Raw genomic sequence first — 23,973 nt, 5'->3', positions numbered from 1 at the left:
GTGTAATTAAAGTTATATGTGTTTGTCTTAGGAATGACCAGACTAAATAAAGTCACTGCTGGGACTATAGTATTTGAACAAATACCACCCAGACATGTGCGTATGGAGATATGTATGTGGCATTTCACGTAGCCCACATTTCAGAAACCTGATCTTTTTGGCTTTCTGTGAAAGTATTTTTAGACTACTCTGTGGCACTTAACTGTAAAGTGGGAGAGGTAGTCCTTGAACTTTGCATGGCGCTACTATAACCCTATAGTAACCCACATGGTGGGTTATTGCACTTTCCCTTTTTGTGAATTTTCAGAAAAGGATGTGTAAGATATTTTATACAAACAGTTCAGTCTTAGAAATCAAGTCATACTAGCTTATCAGCTTTTCCCAGTTTTTCTCGTGTATAGCTGCTAAATTAATTTACCTAAAACCACTGTACTACTATATATTTAACTATAGCCTCCTTCCTTCCCTGCAAAATCACCTTATGTCTTTCCTAAGACCTGATGATAGAGTGTTAAACTGAAGAATATGATCACTATAGTCACTGTGCTTTGGGTCATACAGGTATTCAAAGGTGGTATAACTTCTATTCATATCTTATAAATATGCCCAAATGCCTGTGTTTCATTAACCTACTAGTCAGGAGGCATGCCACGTATCTAAAATATTCCAAACTCTATTGCAGAGGATACAGGCCAGGCATGGTAGCTCACGCCTATAATCCTAGCACTCTGGGAGGTTGAGGTGGGAGGATTGCTTGTGGTCAGGAGTTTGAGACTGGCCTGAGCAAGAGCACGATTCCATCTCTGCTAAAAAATAGAAAACTTAGCTGGGTTTGTTGCCATGCATCTGTAGTCCAAGCTATTCAAGAGGCTGAGGCAAGAGGATGGCGTAAGCCTAGGAGTTTGAAGTTTGAGGTTGCTTTGAGCTGTGATAATGATTCTGACTCTCTAGCCAGAGCAACAGAATGAGATTTTTGTCTCCAAAAAAAGACAAAAAAGAATAAGATGTGGTCCTTGCCTATAAGATGCATGGCATCCAGTTGGGAAGACAAGACTGATGAAGATACTGGAGAATAATAAAGTGCTAACCTGTAACATACCCTGAGTGTTCAAGACAGGAGAGCTGGGGAGACACTGGAGTTGCTAGGAAATGCTTCCTGCCTGAGGTGGAAATGTGAGGTGGGCCTTGAAGAATAGATCCAGTAGGATTTGGGTGGGGACCAGGGAAGGAGACAGTGTAGGAGCAGGTAACAGCATGAACAGAGGCCACCTTAAATTGAAAAACAGTGATAGTGTGGCCATTGTTTCTCTCAGTTTTTTGAAGCGCTATAGCAGCTCAAGTACAAGGCCCTGCTCACTGATCGTTGGTTCTTGTTTGGGTAGGTCATGTCTTGATGCTGTTGATGCTGTGAATGTTTGTCATGTCTGGGCATTGAAAAGTTAGGGCTTATTTGAACCCATCCTTCTTGAGAAAGCTTTTGAGATGCTGAAAGGTAATTAACTGAGTGTTATGGCTAAGTCTTTGGTCACTGCCGCTGTATCAACACAGGGGGTGCTTCAAGCCCAGTGATGCTGTCTGTCACTCCTGTAGACTCCTGGCGATACCATCTTGGTGAACTTGGGTGAAAGACAAGAGAATCTCCTGGATGACTAGACAAAGTCTCTCGCTCTCCTCCCTCACTTTCTGTGCTTGGCTCTTGGAGTTGGGGAAGGAGTGACATGGGTACTCGCTCAGAGCCACCAGCACCAGGTCACACCTGATGCCAGCCCAGTTTTACCAGTGGCAGTGGTGACTGTTGCCTGGCTGCCTCTGACTTTTATTCAGAACCCAAGGGCTCTTTAGCTAGCAAGTGGTAAACCCCACCATGACCCGGTCCTTCAGGCAGTGTTTCCTTCTGGCCCAGGGTGGGCCCAAAAATACCATCGAGGAACTAAGACCTGGATTCAGGGGCCTCAGGATGGTACCCTACCCAAATCACAAAACAAAGTCTTCTGAGCTCTTCTCTTTCCTTTCCCCAAGTGGAAGGAGACTCTCCCTGAGCTGTGCTGCCTGGAATTGGGGGAGGGTGACATAGTTAATGGCCTGGCTGCAGCTGCTGGTGTCTCACTGGGTCATGTGCACCCAAGTCCACCATCTCCAAGCCAGCACAGCTGTAGAAATTAGCCAAGGACTGCGGCCTTTGTGGCCTCACTATAATGGCTTTATTGCAGGCCCTAGGCTGCTCTATGTCTGCAGATGGAGAGACTAATAGGACATTGGGCTTCTGGGCAGAGGAGCTCCCTCTGGCCAGAATGCTCCCTCTGAGGGCACCCGCTGTGGGAACCAGCTGTGTCCCCCGCCTTGTGGCTCTGAGTTTTAATGCAAAGCCCTACAGTTACTTCACTCTCCCTCCACTGGGTGCACAGACTGTCCCCCGGGCGTGGCGGTGTGACACTGCCGAAGGAGTGGCTTAGGCGTTGTGAGAACATCTTCACATGCCTCTTCAGTGCCTCTTCTCTGCCCTCATCAGGGCCTCTGTCCTTGATACAATGGTGTTAAAACCAGGTACCATGATTGTCACCTGATTTTTGGTTCCTCTGAAGGTGCTTGCTTGTGCATGGATAGTTGTTGCGTTGGGTGTTGATAGGGAGGGACAATTGCTGGATTCACCTGCAGAGCTTCTCATTTTATTGGTATAGAGTTACACTTCTGGGCATGGGGTTGCATGAAGCACCTCCGGTGGTCAGTCCTAGCAGAACCACTGAACAGGACACTCCATGGTGAGATCCCACATTTCCTAGCCGAGGCTTCCCTGTGGGTGCTACATCACGATAGTTATGGGTGGGCTGAAGAATGCCTGTGGGGCCCAGGTGAAGTTTTTTCTTAGTCTGCGCACACACACACACACACACACACACACACACGCACGCACACATCGTGTATGTATACAATGTTTGTGCACAAGGTAAAAATTAAATGAAAGGTAAATTTTAGTTTAAAGTAAATGATATTAAAGTAATAGCTGTTGAGTTTTTAAAAGGGATGCAGTGCTAAATGTTAAATCTGAATATAACCTTGTAATCGTAGTAGTGCTGGAAGTTCATGAAAAAGATTTAGAAAGTAGGAACTACTTTGGTTAAAATATTGATAGGATCATAGGATTTTTCATTTTAAAGTTGTACCCAAAGTTGAGTGAAGCATAGTGAGAATGAAGGATTTTACACATTAAAATGCTAATTGTTGCCTGGGGTCAGAGCTCTCTGGCTTTGCCCTCCACCAGCTGGACCTGCCCTGCATGCAGAGGTCAGGAGAGCCTGGGAACTGTAATTGGCTGTAACAGAGCAGAGCAGGGAGGGTCTGAGACACACAGAAGTGAGCCATTGTCACAGGAGCTTTTCTCACTGAGCAGTTCACAGGTGGGGAGGTCAGCTTGTGTCTGCCCTTTAGAAACAGTCCCGCATGTTGCACTTTGATTCCCGCCTTCTAAGATGCCACCACTGCCACCAATCCCATGAGTCAAGACCCAATTTGCCACCTCTGTCGTGAAACCTTTTCTAATTTTCAAACTCTGGTGAGCTGGCCAGGCACAGTGGCTCACACCTAGAATCCTAGCACTCTGGGAGGCCAAGGTGGGTGGATCCTTGAGCTCTTGAATTCGAGACTAGCCTAAGCAAGAGAGAGACCCTGTCTCTACTAACATAGAAAAACTAAGGCAAGAGGATCACCTGAGCCCAACAGTTGAAGGTTGCTGTAAGCAATGATGCTATGGCAGTCTACCAAGGGTGACAAAGTGAGACTGTCTTAAAAAAAAAAAAGAACTCAAAGTGGGTGAGCGCTCTTGCACTACCTCTCTTAAGTCACCTAGGATTTGATGGGTCTTCGTTACTTAGGTACCTGTTTTATTCCTCTTGTCAAATTATCACAGTGAGAGCCCAATCTTTCCTAATTAATAAGAAAGAAATTGTTTCTTATTAATTATGTTAATGCTGGGTGACCCAACACTAGGTTTTGATAGTTAATAATAATTTATTCTTTCACCCATTTTAAAGATCTTGTCCATTTCCCTCAAGTATTTCTCATATGATACGCTGTAACACTGAAGTAAATTTATGAAGAGGAAAGTGGATCAGAAAGGTTCTAGAGTGAGTACAAATCACCTGTAGTGACTGTAACATAATTATTTGCCCTGAGGAATATTTTATAATGCTCAAGTACTATTTCCACACCACCTTTATGAAACCAAACGATTCTGAAGAAAAGGATTAATGCTGTGGGTAAGTGTCCTGGGGTTTCCCAGCTCCGAGTATGCGGTCTCTCCTCAAGGCCTCCTCCCTCCTGTCCCCAGAAGCACTGATGATTCTATTAATGGGCACATCGCGGGCACTTAACAAACAGTAATCCTGTTTTGATAGTCTATTTTTTTTTTTATGCCAGTCCTCATTTATTTTACCTTTTCACTCGGGGAAAGGCAATAAATGTTTTCATTTCTCAAACTTTCTGCAAACAGAGTCGCTCTCGAAGCCGCTTTTGAAACTGCTCAAAGGCAGACAGCAGCTGCACTTCTCACTGGCAGGACTGAATCCCTACTGCCACAGCTGAATTTAGTTTTTCAAGACTTTTATAACGTGAAGCTATTACATAGTACTGCCTAACTTACCCTCTGATTATAATCTGAAAGTGGAATCTAGACCTTTTAATTTGGTTGGGATTGGCTCACTGAAATATTCCTTATGGGCTAAGCATCATTTGAGGTCAGTGACCAGAATGGAGATCATTGCAGTAAATGCATGCATAGAACACCTGGCTGGCTGGATTGGGTGGAAAAGGCTTTGGTCATCATATAGGCCAGATGAGTAAATGGAGGCCAGTGAATCCGAGTGAGCTTACTGTCCCATGGCTTTGGGATAGCAGAATTGAGACCAGTGACTCATGGCTTTTAGATCACACACCTTTCTACTGTGGTAATGTCCTGCAATTTGTATGTGTATTAGAGTTACTTTTGAGGCAGGGGAACTTGGTGGGCTCTACCCTCCGTAGGATCCTGAAATTTTGCATTTCTAACAAGTACTGAAGGGATGCTGGAACTGCTAGCCCGGGGACCATGCTTTGAGAACCACTGCATGACACTGTTAGTATGCAAAATTGAGCTTATCATAACATAAGGTAAAGGATACAGCTTATTTCCTAAGAATGTACATTATTACCCAAGAAAAAGATATGGTTATGGTAGTTTATAGGTGTGCCTTGACTTGATGAAAAGCAAAAAATTAAATTCAAAACTAAAGATTTACATTACCGTAAAAAACCAATCACTTCCATGTGCTAGGAAAATTGCAATAAACAAGACAAAGTCTCTGCCCTCAATGAATTCACATTCTAGTAGGCAGACAGAAAATAAATATCTCTTTAATGTAAGGTCAAGTACATCCAAGAAGATAAAGAAGGAAGTGGCCACTTTGAGTCAGCCTGGAGAAGGAAAGCCACTCTGAGAAGATTCCTGAGTGGAGTAAGGGGCAGAGTTGTGTGCTTTTCTGGAGCAATAGCTCTCCTGGTGCAGGGAACAGCAAGGCAAGGGCCCGGAGGTGGGAGGGTGCTTGATGTCAAGAAACATCAAGGGCCTAGTGAACCATGAGAGTGCTGGAAGCTAGGCCATTGGGGGAGTCTGGACACCTCATGGAGAGAGCCTTGTAGACTACAGGAAGAATTTTGGATTAAATCCTACTTCTAAATGCTTAATGCTCCTGATTTTTAGAAATGTATTATTTCTTCTCTTCAGAAAGATGTTCTTATAAAAAGAGTACAATAAAAATGAAAGGTGGTCAGGATACGAGGCTCCCAGGAGATTATGGGAAAGCTATTTTGTACCACAAAGCATTTCTGAGTTTCTTATGTTCACTGCGGTAGTCACACCTTCCTTGGAAAAGAGGGATTTTACAAGTTGGGTAGAAATTGCTGTTAGAGGCAGGGTTCTGAGTCCAAGCACTGGTCTTTGACATGTTTCCTAACTTCTCTGAGTGTTGGTGTCCATCAAGTGAAGATACTGGACAAATTACCCTTATGGAACCTCTTTACACTCTGGAATTCTGAGGTGTAGCTAATGCTTGTAGGGTTAGATTTATGGTCATTTCTTTGTGAGTGTTGGGGACTTGTTTGATTTGGGGAAGTGCAGAGGGTAGCAGCTCTCTTGCTCTCTGGAGCCCAGCTGGTGAAGGAGGGAAGAAACAGTTTGATTTGAAAGAAATTATCTGTGAATGAACATGCCTGAAAAATTGAGGTCTTCTAAAAGTTGCTTATGAGTTTGTATTTCCTCCCCATAGATTTGAGCTGGTAATCAGAAACCAGAATTGTGTTTGTTAGATAGCAAGAAGTTTCCAGGCCATAACTCAGGGGCTTTTTAATAGCAACAGTTCAAGTCCCCTTTGGGTTAAGGGCCTTGAGAAATATCCCAGCCTCATTGCAAGGTATTTATTTGGGGGAGGTTTGTACAGCTTGCCAAGTGGTTTGGTAGGAAATCTGTTTGCTTCAGCACTTGGATTATATTCCCATCCATTTGAGAGTACTGGCACCCTAATCTGCCCCACTGAGAGGCCCATGTTTGCTTTTTGCCAAATACTTCTAGTTTTTAGTTTAAGCTTTGTTTTTTAAAGAGCAGCACAACCAGTAAGTTACATTATATAGTTTGTCACAGTTTGCAGAGGGATTTAATAAATGGTGCCATTTCTGAGCATAATGGTGAAGCATCCGCTCTGGAAGTTAGAGTCCAGCCAGGGTCTGCTGTTTCTTAGTTCTGGGACTTAGGGTAAGTTAATAAACTCTTATGCCTCTGTTTCCTCCTCTGTAAAATAGAGGTGATAATAGTGTATCCCAACTCCCCCCACCCTCCCCATAGGCTTATTGTGAGGATGTAATGAGTTAAAATTTAAGACACTTCTAGTACAGCATTTCGTAGATAAGCTGCTGTTATTACGATGTTGTTGTTATTTAATATTATTAATATTTAATATGTTACTTAATATTTCCTTAAGTATGGCATAGAGGTGAGGGAACCAGGTGTTACTTAGGGCAGCCATGATCACGCAGCAACAAGGCAGCTGGCCAGCCCTGCTCCCTGGGTCTCCTGAGTTGCCCTCCTGTTGCTTCTCGGTGGGACACCGACTGTGCCTCTGTTGCCCTGTTGCTTCCAGGCTGCCACCAGCTGCTGTTGGAAGCTAGGAGGGACATTAGGGAGTTGACATTCTCTTTAGGGGACAGAAAATGAGAGAGAACACTACGAAACTCCTAGACACTGAAACCTTGGGATCTTTCCAGGTGACAAAAGCAGGCACATTTCAAATATCAATAAGCAACAAAGAGATCAAAGTCATTTTCTGTAAATGTTCAGGCTGTGAATTTGTGCTTTTTAGTTACATGGCTCTCAGAGCTCCCCAGCTGAGTTTTATAAGCAAAGCTAACATTCCCCATTATAACGAAATATAAGAGCATAGATTCCTATTTAGTGGAACATATCCCACACAATTGTTTCTGTAGCTCGGGATTATGTTTTCCAAAGAACCTTGAAACAATGACTGCTTTGGCAGAAGTAGTGGCGTGAGGTTTTTAACACGCCTTTCATTTAGAGCAGGCCTTCTCAGACTAATGACCTGGGGTTCTGCAAAAGGCAGGTTTTGATTCAGTAGGTCTGGGGTGGGGGCTGAGGGCCTGTATCTCTGCCAAGCTCCTGGTCCACAGGCCACTGTTGGAGCAGCCAAGCCTTAGGTTATTGAAGTGCTGTCCCTTGTGCTGTATCAGAATCTGGACAGCAACCCTGCTGCCCCTGTCCCTGGGCCTGGGCTTAATGAGTGGTTACAAAGGTTTTTATACCCCCTCCACTTCCTCTGAATTCTTGACCTACCTAAATGGAGAGATAAGCAATTAAACAAACAAAATCTCTCATGAAATATGTTGCCGTCTAGCCTTCTGAATGACATTCTTTTGTCTCTACAAGGAAAGACCACCCCTTTTTAATTAGAAGTAAAGGCTCACAGTAGACACAAAGCTGAAGGATGTTCCTCATTTGTTCTGCATCGACTTTTTAATATTTCCTTAAGGGAAGATTTCGGGTGATAATTACCCAAAATAACTACCTCAGAGGGCTCATTAAGACACATTTAAATTTTTTGCCTCTGGACATTTTCAGTTGTAATTAAAATTCTCATCTCTCAAATAAAATAAGCCAGACAATAATAAGTCTTGGCTATGGCGTAGAGAAACTGGAGCCCTCATGGGGTGTTGCTGGAGATATAAAATGACACCATTTATGGCACCAGTTTTAGAAAACAGTTAATAACTCTTAACAATTCCAGTCCTAGGGATAGGCCCACTAGACTTGAAAACGTGTGTTTACACAACCACATGTACACAAATGTTTTAGCAGTAATAATAACCAAAGGTAAGAAACAAGCCAAATATTCATTAGTCAATGAAGAGATAAAGAAAATGTGGTATATCCAGACCGTGTTCTAGTATCAAGGAAGGTGGAAAGTGCTGACGCACGCTACAACATGCGTGAGTCTTGAAAGCATGCTAAATGGAAGAAGCCAGGCATGAAGGAATATTACTGTATGATACCACCTTTAGGAAATGTCCAGAATAGACTCATCAATAGAGACAGGAGGTACATTAGTGATTGCCAGGGACTTGGAGAGTGACTGCTAGTGGATACAGAGACTTTTTTATGATGGGTGATGAAAATCTTCTGGAATTAGATAGTGAAGTTGGTCACTTTATGAATATACTAAAACCAATTTTTTTTTTTTTTTTTTTTTGAGACAGAGCCTCAAGCTGTTGCCCTGGGTAGAGTGCTGTGGCATTACAGCTCACAGCAACCTTCAACTCCTGGGCTCAAGCGATTCTCCTGCCTCTGTCTCCCAAGTAGCTGGGACCACAGGTGCCCGCGACAACACCCATCTTTTTTTTGGTTACAGCCATCATTGTTGTTTGGCCGGCTCAGGCTGGATTCGAACCTGCCAGATCAGGTGTATGTGGCTGGCACCTTAGCCGCTGAGCCACAGGTGCCACACCAAAAATTGTGTGTTTTAAATGGTGATTTTTATAGTGTATGGATTATGACTCAATAAACAGATTCTGTTCACTTGGGTTTTTTTTTTTTTTTTTTTTTTGTAGAGACAGAGTCTTACTGTACCGCCCTCGGGTAGAGTGCCGTGGCGTCACACTGCTCACAGCAACCTCTTAACTCTTGGGCTTACGCGATTCTCTTGCCTCAGCCTCCCGAGCAGCTGGGACTACAGGCGCCCGCCACAACGCCCGGCTATTTTTGGTTGCAGTTTGGCCGGGGCTGGGTTTGAACCCGCCACCCTTGGCATATGGGGCTGGCGCCCTACTCACTGAGCCACAGGCGCCACCCACACTTGGGTTTTTTTTAAAAAAATCTTTAATTTGTTTTTATAGAATTATAATTTAGCATTTTACATTGATTTTGATAGTTTACCAGAGGGTTTCTTAGACTGGGTACTACTAGTATTTTGGGCTGGAGAGGTAATTCTTTGTTGTGGGGAGCTGTCTTGTGACTTGTAGGTTAGTTACCAGTTTCTAAAGAAAAACTCACAACAAATTAAATTTAATAAAGTTTAATTGAGCCAAGAACAATTCTTGGATTGGGACGTTCACAGGAATAGGTTCAGAGCGATTCTGTGCAGTCCAAAGGATTTACAGAGAGAAAAAGGAGAGTGGTGTAGGGCAGACAGAAGTGAGATACAGAAACAGATGGATTGGTTACCGCTCGGCAATTGCCTTATTTGATCAGTTTGGACAGTTGGCTATCTGTGACTGGCTGAAACTATGTGATTGGTACAAGAGTAGGTTATAAACTATTTACACATCCAGTTAGGTTACAGTTCACGGTATATGGAGAAGCCTTTAGGCCAAATTTAAAATATATAAGGAGGCAGCTTTAGGCTAAAATTAATTTAACAGTAGCATTTCTGACCTCCAAACATTAGATTTCAGTAGAATCCTCCTCCTGCCTGCCCCTCAGTCAGTAATAAAAAAATGTCTCCAGTTTTTTTCACGAGTCGGGGTCTCACTGTCGCTCAGGCGAGTCTCGAACTCCTGAGCTCAAGCGATTCTCCCTCCTCAGCCTCCCACAGTGCTGGGATTACAGGCGTGAGCCATGACAGCGAGACACCGACTTGTGAAAAAAAAATGGAAAAACCCAGCCGGGCGCTGCGGCGAGCGCCTGTAATCCCAGCGGCTTCCGGAGGCTGAGGCAGCGGGGTGCCCGCAGCCCGAGTCTGAGGTTGCGGTGAGCTACCACGCCCATTGCACTCTGCGCAGGGGCATAGGGTGGGACCCTGTCTCAACATAAAAAAAAAAAATGTCTCCAGACATTACCAGGTTGGAGGGGGGGACAAAATTGCCCCAGTTGAAACCACTGGTTACCTTTAGTCTTCCTACTAAAAGGAAGACTTCCTCCTTTGTATCCATGCGTCTGACACATAGATACCTAGTATCATAGTAAATATATGAATGAAAATATAGGCAATCCCTGGGTTACGAACGAGATGGGCCCTGTAGGTTTGTTCTTAGGTTGAATTTGTATGTAAGTTGGAACAGATATATTTACCTATTACCTGTAATAGCCTTTGTTTGTAAACACAAGTTGTATGTTGGGGTGCATGTATTTAGCTATGGAAGTAGCAGTAGTTGTAAAAATAGGCAACTGTAGAAATATCAAAACTATCCCATACTTGAATTAGTTCCAGTGCCTCAGAATTAACCTTGTCAAGAATACTATGTTTAAAGATGCGTGTGGGGGAGGTAAGTTTTAATCTACCTCTTGCCCCACCCGTCCCCCACCCCAATCCGCAATCTTTGTCTTTAGAGACTAGACTTGCCAGCTACCCAGGACATCCACCATCAGAGGGCTCCAACCATGCTCTTAATTAGTCATGTGCTGACCTGGGGCACCATGTGCTTCCTAAGCCTGAGGTGACCCACAGATGCTGCCTGCAATCCAGACAGGGTGGCCCCAGCCTGCACTGCCACCACTGAGGGTGCCTACATTCATTAGTCACTGTGTGAGAAAGGAAGCCTACTCCCTGTCATCCACAAATCCAGGTTCTGTTACTGACGGGTCATGTTTTTCTACCCAACGAAACCTAACTTTCCACTTGAGTATCTTATTAAAAGTTGGCTCTGTTTCTGGTTCACATTCACGGGCTAAACGTTAATGGCTTGCTGCTGCCAAAACGCTGCTTTGGGGATTATCACTTCCGTGAAAGGTGCCAGAATGTTAGCTGCCGGAGTTGGAGCTTTAGACAAGGCTGGTCTTGGATGGATTTTTGTGGTCTGTGACTTGTCTACAACTTGGTTCCCAAGTTTCCACTCATTCGAAATGCACGCAGCTTTTACCCCTTCCTCCCCACTGGGCATTTCCTCAGCACTGGTGGTTCTGATTTAACTTCTGCTACCCGGTCCTTTGTGAGCACTGTGAGGACACTTCCTTTTATTAAGCAACGTGTCACAGATCCTGTGCCTTGCCCTGTATTGGTGAAGCTACAATCATTGATAGTAATTTTTTTGTTGTTTTGAGACAGACTCTAGCTCTGTTGCTGGGGCTAGAGTGCAGTGATGTCATCATAGCTCACAGCAACCTCAAACTCCCAGGCTCAAGCAATCCCCCCCGCCTCAGCTTCTCGAGGAACCATAGGCACATGACACCACACCCAGCAAATTTTTCTATTTTCTGTAGTAACGGGGGTCTATGCTCTTGCTCCGGCTGGTTCTGAACTGCTGGCCTTAAGCAGTCCTCCTTCCTCAGCCTCTCTGACTGCTATGATTATAGGTGCGACCCATTGTGCCCAGCCTGATGGCATCTTTTGAGGGTTTACTTCATGCTTCACATTTTGCTAAGCGCTTTTATACATAATTCATTTATGCCTCCAGAGCCCATTTTACTGATGTGGAAACAGAGATGTGGAGACTAAGAAGCAGTAAAGTGCAGACTCTACCCAGATAGTCTGAGCTCTTAATAGTTACTTGTATCATCGCTGTAATATCATGCTGCTTACAGGTTTTTGTCCCTCTTCCAAGCTCTAATAAAGCTATCGTGTTGGAAGCTTTAATTTTTCAAAATCATGGACATTAGAAATAAGTATCAGATTTTCTGAGATTAAAACCTTAAGATGACTGGATACCCACATTAAATACACAAAAGACATCTCAACAGTGTAATTTTCCCACCCTGTCCTTTTGTACAATGCTATTTTCTCCATTCCTGATTAGTAGCAGCTTCTAGGCACAGAGCAGGGGAATGGGAGAGAAAGGAAGAGGTCCCACTTCAAGCAGTTTTCTCTCTGAGGGGAATAAAGAAAACGACTCAGTTCTTTTTATTAGTAATTGGTGGTTCAAGTGTGAGATATCTCCATGGAACATGTGAGCATTCCCTGGATATTAAAGGAGATGGGTTGTTAGGGGGGCTGCTACCACAGTTATCTCAATGTCTAATTTGTGGCTCTTCTTCATTTGAACATCTTTCTTAAAAACAAGACAAAGCTTAAGCAGGTCTCTGACCAGTTTGGTTTCTTTTATATGGTAACTGATGTAGCAAACTCTTTCAGGTTATAAATACTATGTTCCACACTTAGTAGTAAAATGATTTTCTAACTAAAATTCTATGGCAATGATAGGCTATTGTATTAGCTCAAAAGTGGAATACTTGAAGGAGTTGATCAGAGCGATCAATAGATATCAAAATAATTATATCCCAATAACTATTCTTTCTTACTTTTAATTTTCTTTTTCTAAATATATCTGGAAGACTTTAAAATAGTAGAATATAGAGTAGTACATATATAACATATATAGTATATAGGGAAGACTTCAGTAAATCTTTTTTTTTTTTTTTTTAACTTCTAATTTGTTACTGAAGAGCTATTGTTATTCCCCGGGATATGCCCATAGAAATTACAGGGAATTTCCCAATTGTAGACCATAGTTCTAGCCTGTACTTTAATGAATGGTAATATCAGCAATTCTTATAAAATTAAGTAGCTCCATTTCAGTTTGCAGTAAGGAGAATGAATCAGACCTCAGCGTGATGGCAGGATCCAAGAGCTGATACAGTTTTATATTTTCTAAGAGGCTTGATTGTGTTTTATAGATTACAGGGACACTTGCATTGGTAAGGTGTTTGTGAGGTTTGCTTGTTCATTTTTTAATTTTGTTTTTGTTGTGGTTTATGTGTCTGGGTGAGGGCCTGTGTGTATTGTGGATGGGGTGTTGGCTGTTCTCTCAAGGCCAAATTCACAGTATAAAATTTGAATTTTATCATTCTCTTGCATAGTGGGGCATTCTAGACTGTGTGCTGGCTCTCATTTAAGTCTGTTGTTTTTCTTGTCCTTAGAAAGCTATGACCCCTGGTCTCTACATTGGCCCATGACCATATTAAGAAACTTTTTTGAAGTCACTTGTCATGTGCCATATGATTAAAGTTATATGACATATTCTTCCCATTTTAATGCTTTTTAGTTAAAATGCCCAAATATCTTTAAAAAGTTACCCAATTACATGTGATAACTGAAACATCTTTTTGAATCCTGAATTTGCCTTTACAAATATTCAATCAAATAATATCCCCTGGAACCTAGCAGGTCATTTTGTGGATCATCATGCACGAAATACCCATCGTTGGTGTCATTCAAGGTCCCAGCAGGAAAGAGGCCACACCCTTAACCAGCATAGTTGATGGGAGTCTGAGAACGGAACCATTGATAAATGTGTGGCCAGGTTAAGGGGAAGCAGCAAAGTGGAGAATGCAGCCCTGGCCTGGCAGCAGTGGGGATCTATGAAGGGCAAGCAGGAAGAAGTTACTAACACCCAGGGAGCACAGGCCTGCAGAGTGGTGGCCTCTGTGGAAGACGGTAGCCACGGCCTGCATGCGGCCGAGAAGGGAGGGAGTGGAGGGCCTGATGCCCTGAATTCTGTCCTCATTTCCTCCTCTCTCTTGCAAGCACCTTGCATTGGTCAGACCAACCAGAAGCCAAAGGATAAACAGCCCATTGGATGTAGCGCATTACAGAACTGCCTCCCAGGCCACAGACCCCAGAGGATAAGGGTATTAGGGCAGTGTGGTGGTGGCTTGAAGTAGTCGCTGAAATAGTTAGAGAGCAAGTAAAGTTTTAGTAAGAAGAGCAAGATTTTATTGACTAATAACAACTTGTTGACTGGGCACAGTGGCTCAGGCTTGTAACATGCGAGCACTTTAGGAGGCTGAGGCAGGTGGATTGCTTGAGCTCAGGAGTTCAAGACTAGCCTGAGCAAGAACGAGACCTTGTACTAAAGTAGTAAAAGTAGAAAAGTACTTTTCTTGGAAAAGTTGGGCATGGGTTGGGAGTACAATCCATAAAGTAAGATAGTACTTTATCTTAGCACTAAAAGTAGAAAAACCATCCAGGCGTGGTGGCAGGCACCTGTAGTTCCAACTACTCAGGAGGCTGAGGTGAGAGGATCACATGAGCCCAGCAGTTTGAGGTTGCTGTGAGCTGGGACACCACAGCACTCAAGCCTGGGACAACACAGTGAGACTCTGTCTCAAAAAAAATAAAAAGAAGCTCTCCCCCTGTGGTACAGTGGTTATGGCACCAGCCACATATCTGAGGCTGGCGGATTCAAACCCAGCCCAGGCCAGCTAAACAATGATGACAACTGCAACAAAAAATAGCCAGGCATTGTGGTGGGCGCCTGTAGTCCCAGCTACTTGGGAGGCTAAGGCAAGAGAATCGTTTAGAGGGTGACAAAGTGAGACTCTGTCTCAAAATAAATAAATAAGTAAATAAGTAAAAAGAAAAGAAAAAGAAAAACTATTAACTTCTGCAGCAAAGCAGGGCTAGTCCTAGTGACTGCAAGCACTGGAGTGCTTGGATTCTGTACACAACTTTTGAGGAGTATCAGTTGCTTCTTAGAAGTTTCCCAAGGTCCTAACTAGGTTGTTCAGTATGATGTATGACCACATCTGTCCATGTCAGAAAGTCCCTGGGACATTGATTAGCCACTGTCTCAAGGCAACCCACTTGCAAGGTCTCAATTAGCCCCATTCCCTTGACAACTCAGCATGACCAGTCTAACTCACGTGAATCCAAAACAGCCAAAATAGCCTAACTGCATCTGCCACCCTCCTTGCTCATGCTAACTGCCTAACCTAACAAAGGCTAGACCTGGGGGGCAGAGGGGACATACCGCATTAGTGACTGTCCCCCCAAGGGCAGATTCAGGTACTGTTGTTTCTGGGCTCTACTCCCACTTTCTGGAAAGGAATACTCAGTGAGAGGAATGATGATGCATAGTGAAGCTCGTGTCTATCTGGAGAAATGAATCAGAAACTTACAGCTAAAATGATCATCCTTTCCCTTTCCTGCTTTTAGGCTCATTCCTGTGATTTGGTGTCTTAGAAAGTAGAGCAGCAGGTTTTGTGTGACATCAGAACACAATAAACTTCTGGAAATGGGAGTCTTCTTGGAGAAACACTTTAAAATAATCATGTGTTTAATTGAATCACATGAACAAGACTGATTTCATTAGCTAAAATATGGTGATGCCGAAGCATTAATATCTGCCTTTGTGTAAACGAGCTGTTTCTAATTATTTATATTTGTTTATACTTCATTAATTTTATCTATAAGAGCTGTAAGTGCTAAAGCTTTAGGTAAGACAAATGAGGAACAAATTATATAAATTGGGAAAAGACTGTCATTATTTTGTTTACTTCTGTAAGAGGGTAGTTGAAAAGTCCCCAGAGTAGAGGAAAAGTCACTTTCTTATCTAAACTCTTAATGGGAGAAACAGGAAAAAACAAAATCATACACACATGCCATTTAAGCATATGTAATAATCTTAATTAACAGGATCCCTCAATAAAATGTGTTACAGTCATTCAAAGATATAAATTTAGATCAATATCAGGGCTTTCCTTTTAAAAAGAAACATCTAAGAAAATTTCTATTATGGGATTGGAAATTGAGCCCAGCCTCCTAATACCTCATTTCTCCTGACTTAGAATGATTGTTGACCTTCCAACTAATGAACCCAAAACCCTGCAATTCTCAAGTCATTCATAGACAATGACACTCCATTCATCAGACTATGGTTACCAACATACAGTAGTGGCCTATAGTAACTCTTCACTGTCATATGTTTGCAGTTTCAACCATTCATAAATATAGTAGTCAATCCAGAGGTAATCCAGGAAGGTTCACAGTAGAAAAAACAGAAATATCCCACAGAGAAGGAGCTCATAAACTACAAGGGACACATGGGAAGCTTTGGGGTGTCAATGTTCTGTTTCTTGACTAGTATGAATGTGAAAGCAAGCTATACAATTATGGTATGTGTAGGGTTTTTTTTTAATTTTTATACTTCAATTGAAAGTTACAGATTTAATCAATTGATAGAGTGTATGTGTGCACATACATCTGTGTAATGATCACTATTGCTAGTACCATACTTTTATCCTTAGAGTGGGAATATAACTACCTTCTTGTTTAGATACTTTTGATGTAGTTCTCCATTTGTTATGGGTGATAGCGGAGTGAACAGCTTAGAAATAAATACATAGACATTAAGAACATACGTACTAATCAATTTCAAGTCTTAGTAATTCTGAGTCATTTCCATTAGTATTCCTAAAAGTAGAGTTCAATAATTGAGGCTCATAGTGCAAAGAATTATGTTACAAATACTGTTACTAAAGATGGCAACATTTAGAAATCTTCCACCAAGATAAATAAAAGTTGGCTCGGTGCCCGTGGCTCAAGTGGCTAAGGTGCCAGCCACATATACCTGAGCTGGCAGGTTTGAATCCAGCTCGCCAAACAACAATGACGGCTGCAACCAAAAAATAGCTGGGCATTGTGGCAGGCACCTGTTGTCCCAGCTACTTGAGGCTGAGGCAGGAGAATCGCTTGAGCCCAGAAATTGGAGGTTGCTATGAGCTGTGATACCATGCACTCTACCCAGGGTGACAGCTTGAGGCTCTGTCTCAAAAAAAAAAAAAAAAAAAAAGATTAATAAAAGTTTTACCATTCAAAGGTGAATTTATTGTTAATTTAAGCGGCACCAATAATGTTGAAAAACAGGCATTGTTGTACTGCCATAAAAGTTGGTTGAGTTGTGCTGAGTGAAGAATTCCATTAAAAGGTTACCACATTCCCAAATCATTCCATGTGGTTAAAGTTTTACTTTAATATGAAATCACTTGTTTTGGCTATAAAGAGATACCACATATAGATTGCACACAAATACAGAAATAGTAGATCAGAGCCAGGTAGGCTAAAATAATAGAATGTCAGAAACAGAAGAAACATTAGAAATTACTTGATTCATTCTCACACATTACAGTGGTAGAAATTTCGGCACAGAGAGGTTAAACTGACATCTTAAAAACACAGAGGTAATGTTATGGCTGATTTGCAACCAGAAATAATATTCCTCATAATGATCTGTTCTCTTCACTCAACCTTCTTGTTAAGAGCAGAGTTGGAGTCAGACCAATTTCCATTGAGTATTAGCTCATAGACGTGCCAGTTAGGTGTGACTCTGGGTTCCCGTGACAGATCCTTCACTGTGAGAAAATACTGTGTGGCATTAATTCAGAGCTACATACGCCAAGGTGTTGCATAGGAAAAATCCTGAGGGCAGCTCCTTAAAACTGAGCCAGGAGAAGAACTGGAAGGTTCATGAACCTTTCTCTGCATGAAGGAGATTGAGAGGAGGGAGACCTTCTCAAAGCCTGCAGCTGTCTCAGCATCTGGGCCTGACTACTCATTGGAATTGTGCGTTAATTCTTTCTGCCTGCAAAAGTGCCCTTCAGCCTGGGGACCTGCAGAGATGTTTGGTGTGGCATTTGGATGTTATCCTTTCTTTTAACAGCCAATCTAAACATGTTGAGCATAGGTTGTACTCCCAAGTGTTGCTAGGTTCTAAAGCCATTTGCACCAGACTGTGGCTGTCTGCCGTCTAATGGACATAGTAAGAGGACTCACCTTAAAGGTTGTTATGGAAATGGAAAGAGATAATGTATCAAAGTGTATAGTAAGACGCCTGACATACTTTAGGCACTTAACAAATGTTGCATGCATCTATTGTTACTTGGCTACAACACAACAGCAGATTTGGCATTGCTGTCATACAACAACCTTGACCACTGTTTGACTTAGACAAGTTTCTCTTTAAAAGTATATTGCTTTAAGATGATGGCTTTGGTGCAAGCACTAGACAACAGAAAAAAAGCTGAAGACTTATTACCTAGAAAGTACATCTCTGACTTATTTTATAAGAGCCATTATATAGTTGAAATTTTTTCAAGCCTGGGTTGGAAGATGTAAGATCACTCCAAAGCTTAATAAAAGTATCCATGAGCAAATTGTCAGACCACACTGAGCCTCTGTTTCCTCACCTTCCACAAAGCAATGATGGGGGGTAGTCAGACACATGTGAACACAAACTGACCCTGACCCCTCCCCCGTTGCTATGTGACTGTTAAAATGAGGTCAATTATATGAGGTCTGACAATTAAGTTCACAAACTCATCCTACAAAAAGTATGTACTTTATTGCTGAATATCACGAGGTACTCCCCTTGGAAGGCTGTGCACTAATGCCAGCGCCTAGGCTGCCTTTCAAAGCAATTTTGGAACTCTTTTTTCTGGAATGGCCATCAGAGCTGTTGTAATACAATGTCTGACAATTAAGTTCACCAACTTATCCTAGAAAAAGTGCTACATACCTCATGGCTGGATATCATTATGGTTTCAAAGTACTCTCCTTGGCCATCTGGTGACTGTAATGATATTCAGCAGTGAGATGTATAGCGATTTTTCTGGGATGGTTCAAGAATTTAATTGCTGACCTCATAAAATCTACTCATTGGGTGGTTGTAGAGCTCAAATGAAAGTGTATACATAAAGAGCCAAAAAAATTGTCAAGAAGAATGCTGAGAAGTGGAAATCTTAAGGATATTGTATTTACCTCTTTTTCCAGCTTTCATCTTGCTGCTGCAAAAGGCTACGTGGAATGTCTCAGGGTCATGGTTACACATGGTGTGGATGTGACAGCCCAGGATACTACAGGTATGTGGCTTTTAATCTCTTAAGTTAGCAGGCCAGCAGAAGAGTAGATATCATAAAGGTGACTTGTAATCATTGTGGAAAATGGAGAGTCTACAGATAAGTCAAAAGACAAAAGAAGAGTCCCCTCCGTGACTCGGCTGTGCCATGTTCTCACCATTTGTGCCTTTGTGTTTTCATCTTACCCTGTGTACGTGGTTTCTCAGTGGAGACTGTCTGCATCTTATCCCCCATTTTTTTTTTTTTCATTGTTGGGGATTCATTGAGGGTACAATAAGCCAGGTTACACTGATTGCAATTGTTAGGTAAAGTCCCTCTTGCAATCATGTCTTGCCCCCATAAAGTGTGACACACACCAAGGCCCCACCCCCCTCCCTCCGTCCCTCTCAGTAGAGTGCTGTGGCATCACAAACTCTTGGGCTTAAGCAATTCTCTTGCCTTAGCCTCCCAAGTAGCTGGGACTACAGGCAACTGCCACAAGGTCTGGCTATTTTTGTTGTTGTTGTTTGGCAGGCCTGGGCCAGGTTCGAACCCGCCAGTCCCATTTGTTTATTTTTGTTGTTGCAATTGCCATGGCAGTCTTCTTCATGAAGTCTTTCCCCAGGCCAATATCTTCCAGTGTTTTTCCTATGCTTTCTTTGAGGGTTTTTATTGTTTCATGCCTTAAATTTAAGTCCTTTATCCATCTTGAATCAATTTTTGTGAGTGGGGAAAGGTGTGGGTCCAGTTTCAGTCTTTTACATGTAGACATCCAGTTCTCCCAACACCATTTATTGAATAGGGAGTCTTTCCCCCAAGGTATGTTCTTGTTTGGTTTATCGAAGATTAGGTGGTTGTAAGATGTTAGTTTCATTTCTTAGTTTTCAATTCGATTCCAAGTGTCTGTGTCTCTGTTTTTGTGCCAGTACCATGCTGTCTTGAGCACTATGGCTTTGTAGTACAGACTAAAATCTGGTATGCTGATGCCCCCAGCTTTATTTTTGTTACAGAGAACTGCCTTAGCTATACGGGGTTTTTCCGGTTCCATACAAAACGCAGAATCATTTTTTCCAAATCTTGAAAGTACGATGTTGGTATTTTGATAGGAATGGCATTGAATAGGTAGATTGCTTTGGGAAGTATAGACATTTTAACAATGTTGATTCTTCCCATCCATGAGCATGGTATGTTCTTCCATTTGTTAATATCCTCTGCTATTTCCTTTCTGAGGATTTCATAGTTTTCTTTATAGAGGTCCTTCACCTCCTTCGTTAGGTATATTCCTAGGTATTTCATTTTCTTTGAAACTATGGTGAAGGGAGTTGTGTCCTTAATTAGCTTCTCATCTTGACTGTTATTGGTGTATACAAAGGCTACTGACTTGTGGACATTGATTTTATATCCTGAAACATTACTGTATTTTTTGATGACTTCCAGGAGTCTTGTGGTTGAGTCTTTGGGGTTCTCTAAGTATAAGATCATGTCGTCAGCAAAGAGGGAGAGTTTGACCTCCTCTGCTCCCATTTGCTTATCCCCCATTTTTGTACTTTTTCCTAAGATTATATGTATGGGCCAAGCCGTGTTCCCTGCTTTCTGTTTTTATGAATCATAGTCTGAGGTGATGAAGGGGGTGGGTTATTGAGAAGCTGATTTCATCAATTAGCTGAAATGAGTCTTGTGGGAAAAAACCATGATCTTCGTCTGGACCAGTGCCCGTAATTCTCTCCCCTTGTACTGCAACGCATCTGAATCATCTGGGAACTTGGAGGTGGAAGGGAGAGAAGGGAAAAGGGAAGAATAAACAGTACACACCCATACACCCATGCTGTATCTGCTGAGATTCAGATTTCTTTGTCTGAAGGTTGCCTGTCAACTGGTATTTTTTAAAAGCTCCCCCAGGTGATCCTAATGTGAAGCCAGTGTTGAAAAATGATGAACAAGGCAAATGGAGAGAAAAGGTGGTGTGGTCTTTTTTTTTTTTTTTAAGAGACAGAGTCTCACTTTATCGCCCTCAGTACTGAGTGCTGTGGTGTCACAGCTCACAGCAACCTCCAACTCCTGGGATTGGGCGATTCTCTTGCCTCAGCCTCCCGAGTAGCTGGGACTACAGCGCCCACCACAACACCCAGCTATTTTTCTGTTGCAGTTTGGCCAGGACTGCGTTTGAACCCTCTACCCTCAGTATATGGGGCCCGTGCCCTACTCACTGAGCCACAGTCACCACTTGTGTGGTCTTATTTTTATAAACACTGTCCTGTGGGAAGGAGCCCCCTGGGGTCTGTAGCCTGGAATTCTGCTCCAGGACTCCACACCAAAATCCTTTGTCTTCTGATCAATTTTTGTTAGTTTTCATTAAATACAAAATCAGCCTAACTCCTTTATTTTTATCTAGGCTTTTCTTTAATCTATAATGGATCCCTCCCTCTACCACTACCACAAAAAAAAAAAAAATTAACCTTGCCAGAGTAGTCATCTTTGGGGATCGGCAGTCAGGTATTGCAAGAATGTTGTTATTACTCAAAATATGGTTGAATATTGGTGTTTCAGGATTGTTCTCAAAGTCTGTGGCTCTTTTTTTTTTTCTTTTTAAAAATAATCTCAGTGGTTAGGAATCTTTATTCTTTGATAATATGGTTTTTTTTAGGACAAGCCAAGAACCACTTGAAGTCAAGTCAGGTAAATGATGTGTCAAACTGGTAAAACCTTTTGCTTAAAAATAGATAGTAATTGAAGTAACTGAATGATTTTCTGAGCAGTTCCAAAGTGTCTTCCAAAAATATTTTGAGAAATGGCAACACCATTAGAAGAATGAATGATTTCCTTAAGTGACTACCTTGAGGGAAACATTAATGTATATTGCATTAATTACAATCATCTTAAATTTCAAGACCTAGTTATTTTGTTTTTAAAATTTATTGATGTGACTTTTAATGTCATGTCATATATAAACGTAGTGCAATATGATTGGCTAAATCCTCCAATGAGATGTATCTCTTAAGTAGAAGGGGCTTTCTATGAGACAAAATCATAATCTAGAAGAATAAGCTTAGCGTGATTGGGCTGTCATATACTCTTGTTTCATTGCACTTGATATTAAGAAATAGATTAGACAGAAGTGTGCTCATTTCTATCATAACTAAACATCCTCCTTTACCTCTTTTTATTATAGGAAAAAAGTAACTTTCTTTAATATATGCTTATCAGAAAATTTGGGAAATATAGAAAACTAAAAAGGAAGGTAATAGTATTCCTGCTACTATCAGAAAGAAAAAAACCTGTGTGTGGCTGGGCATGGTGGCTCATGCCTGTAATCCCAGCACTCTGGGAGGCCAAGGTAGGTGGATTGCCTGAGCTTGCAAGTTTGAGACCAGCCTGAGCAAGAGTGAGACCCCCATCTCTAAAATAAGTAGCCGGGCATACTGGTGGGTACCTGTAGTCCCACCTACTTGGGAGGCTCAGGCAAGAGGATTCCTTGAGCCCAGGAGTCTCAGGTTGCCTTGAGCTATGATGTTACAGCACTCTATCAGGAGCAAGAAAGTGAGACTCTGTCTCAAAAAAAAAAAAAAAAGTGTGTCTGTTTTTGCTATATTTCCTTCTAGTTTTTTCCTAACACATTTTTATATGACTGAAATCACATTATATAATAAATTCTACATCCTACTTTTTATTTATTTATCAAGACAGAGTCTGAAACTATTGCCTTGGGTAGAGTACTGTGGCATCATAGCTCACAGCAACCTCCAACTCTTGGGCTCAAGTTCGTGAGCTCAAGCGATCCACCCAGCTTGGCCTCCCAGAGTGTTAGGATTACAGGCATGAGCCACCACGCCTGGCCTACATCCTACTTTTTTAATTTAATATTCCACCAATATCTATTAAGAGCTCTTAAGAAGTATAGTTTTTTTGTTGTTGTTTGTTTTTGTTTTTATGGCCATCCAACTCAAAGTAAGTAGGGCTCATCTTTACCACCAGATTCCCACGTCAGGTTCTGAGAGCCTGGTGTAGTGCCGAGCAGGGAGACCTGGACACCCCAGCCCAGTCTCACTTCCTTATAGACTGGGAAGGCACAGCTATTTAAGAAGCAACATTTGGGGTATATCCTGGATATCTCTCAGGACTGTTCAGTGGGGACTGATTATAGTTGGTGGAATCCAGATCACCTTGTGGTTGCAAGGTACTGTCCAAACCTTTCCATGGGTTGAAAAGTTCTCCTCACCAAACATTTGTGGCAGTGAGTCCAACACTTTGTTCCTCAGCCTTATTGTTTTACTTTGGTATGAATGAAGCACTAAATTCTTCCCATGATTTCTTGAAAGCATGTAAAGAGAACACAGGACTTTATTGCCCATGCCTACATCTCAGCTATGGCTATAATGCCCATCCACTAACTCTCCCATTCAGGAAGGCTATCTAGATACAAGGGAGAGACAAGGACATTAGAAATTCTGCCTCAGTCATCCTTAGTCCAAATCCTCGGTCATGGTAGTTAGGGGATGGATTGAATGGCTTAGCAGCTAGCCTTTATTAAAAGGATTTATTGTATAACATTCAGATTTGGTCAAAAGGCTGCAGTCACAGGTTCAGAATGCCATGTGTGGCCCCAAGGCTGCAGGTTCCCCACTCTAGTAACTTTTAGTGGTGTTATCTTTTCAGTGAACTTGTCTTTTGTTTGTTGGGGATTCATTGAGGATACAAAGAAACAGGTTATACTGATTGTTTATAATTGTGTCCTGCCTCCAAGAGGTGTGTCACACACCGTGATCCCCCCCCACCCCCTCCTCCTTCCCTTTCTCCACTCCCCCATTCCTCCACCCCCCATCATGTACTGTGTTGTCAATTGTCCTCATATCAGAATTGAATACATTGGATTCTTGCTTCTCCATTCTTGTGATACTTTC

At 42.2% G+C, this 23,973-nt stretch overlaps 1 protein-coding gene across 5 annotated transcripts in view; it reads left to right on the top strand.

Annotated features, from left to right (window-relative positions):
- RAI14 (retinoic acid induced 14) overlaps positions 1 to 23,973 on the top strand; it is a 146,663-nt gene that overhangs the window by 90,805 nt on the left and 31,885 nt on the right. For all 5 annotated transcript variants that reach the window (XM_053592403.1, XM_053592436.1, XM_053592416.1 and 2 more), the window contains one exon: positions 19,011 to 19,099. In XM_053592403.1, coding sequence (XP_053448378.1) covers positions 19,011 to 19,099 — 89 coding nt within the window. The remainder of the gene's footprint in view (positions 1 to 19,010; positions 19,100 to 23,973) is intronic.

This window comes from Nycticebus coucang, chromosome 1 (assembly GCF_027406575.1).
Source record: "Nycticebus coucang isolate mNycCou1 chromosome 1, mNycCou1.pri, whole genome shotgun sequence".
Taxonomy (NCBI): domain Eukaryota; kingdom Metazoa; phylum Chordata; class Mammalia; order Primates; family Lorisidae; genus Nycticebus; species Nycticebus coucang.
Note: the sequence above shows the minus strand (reverse complement) of the source record. Positions and strands in the feature narration are given on the sequence as shown.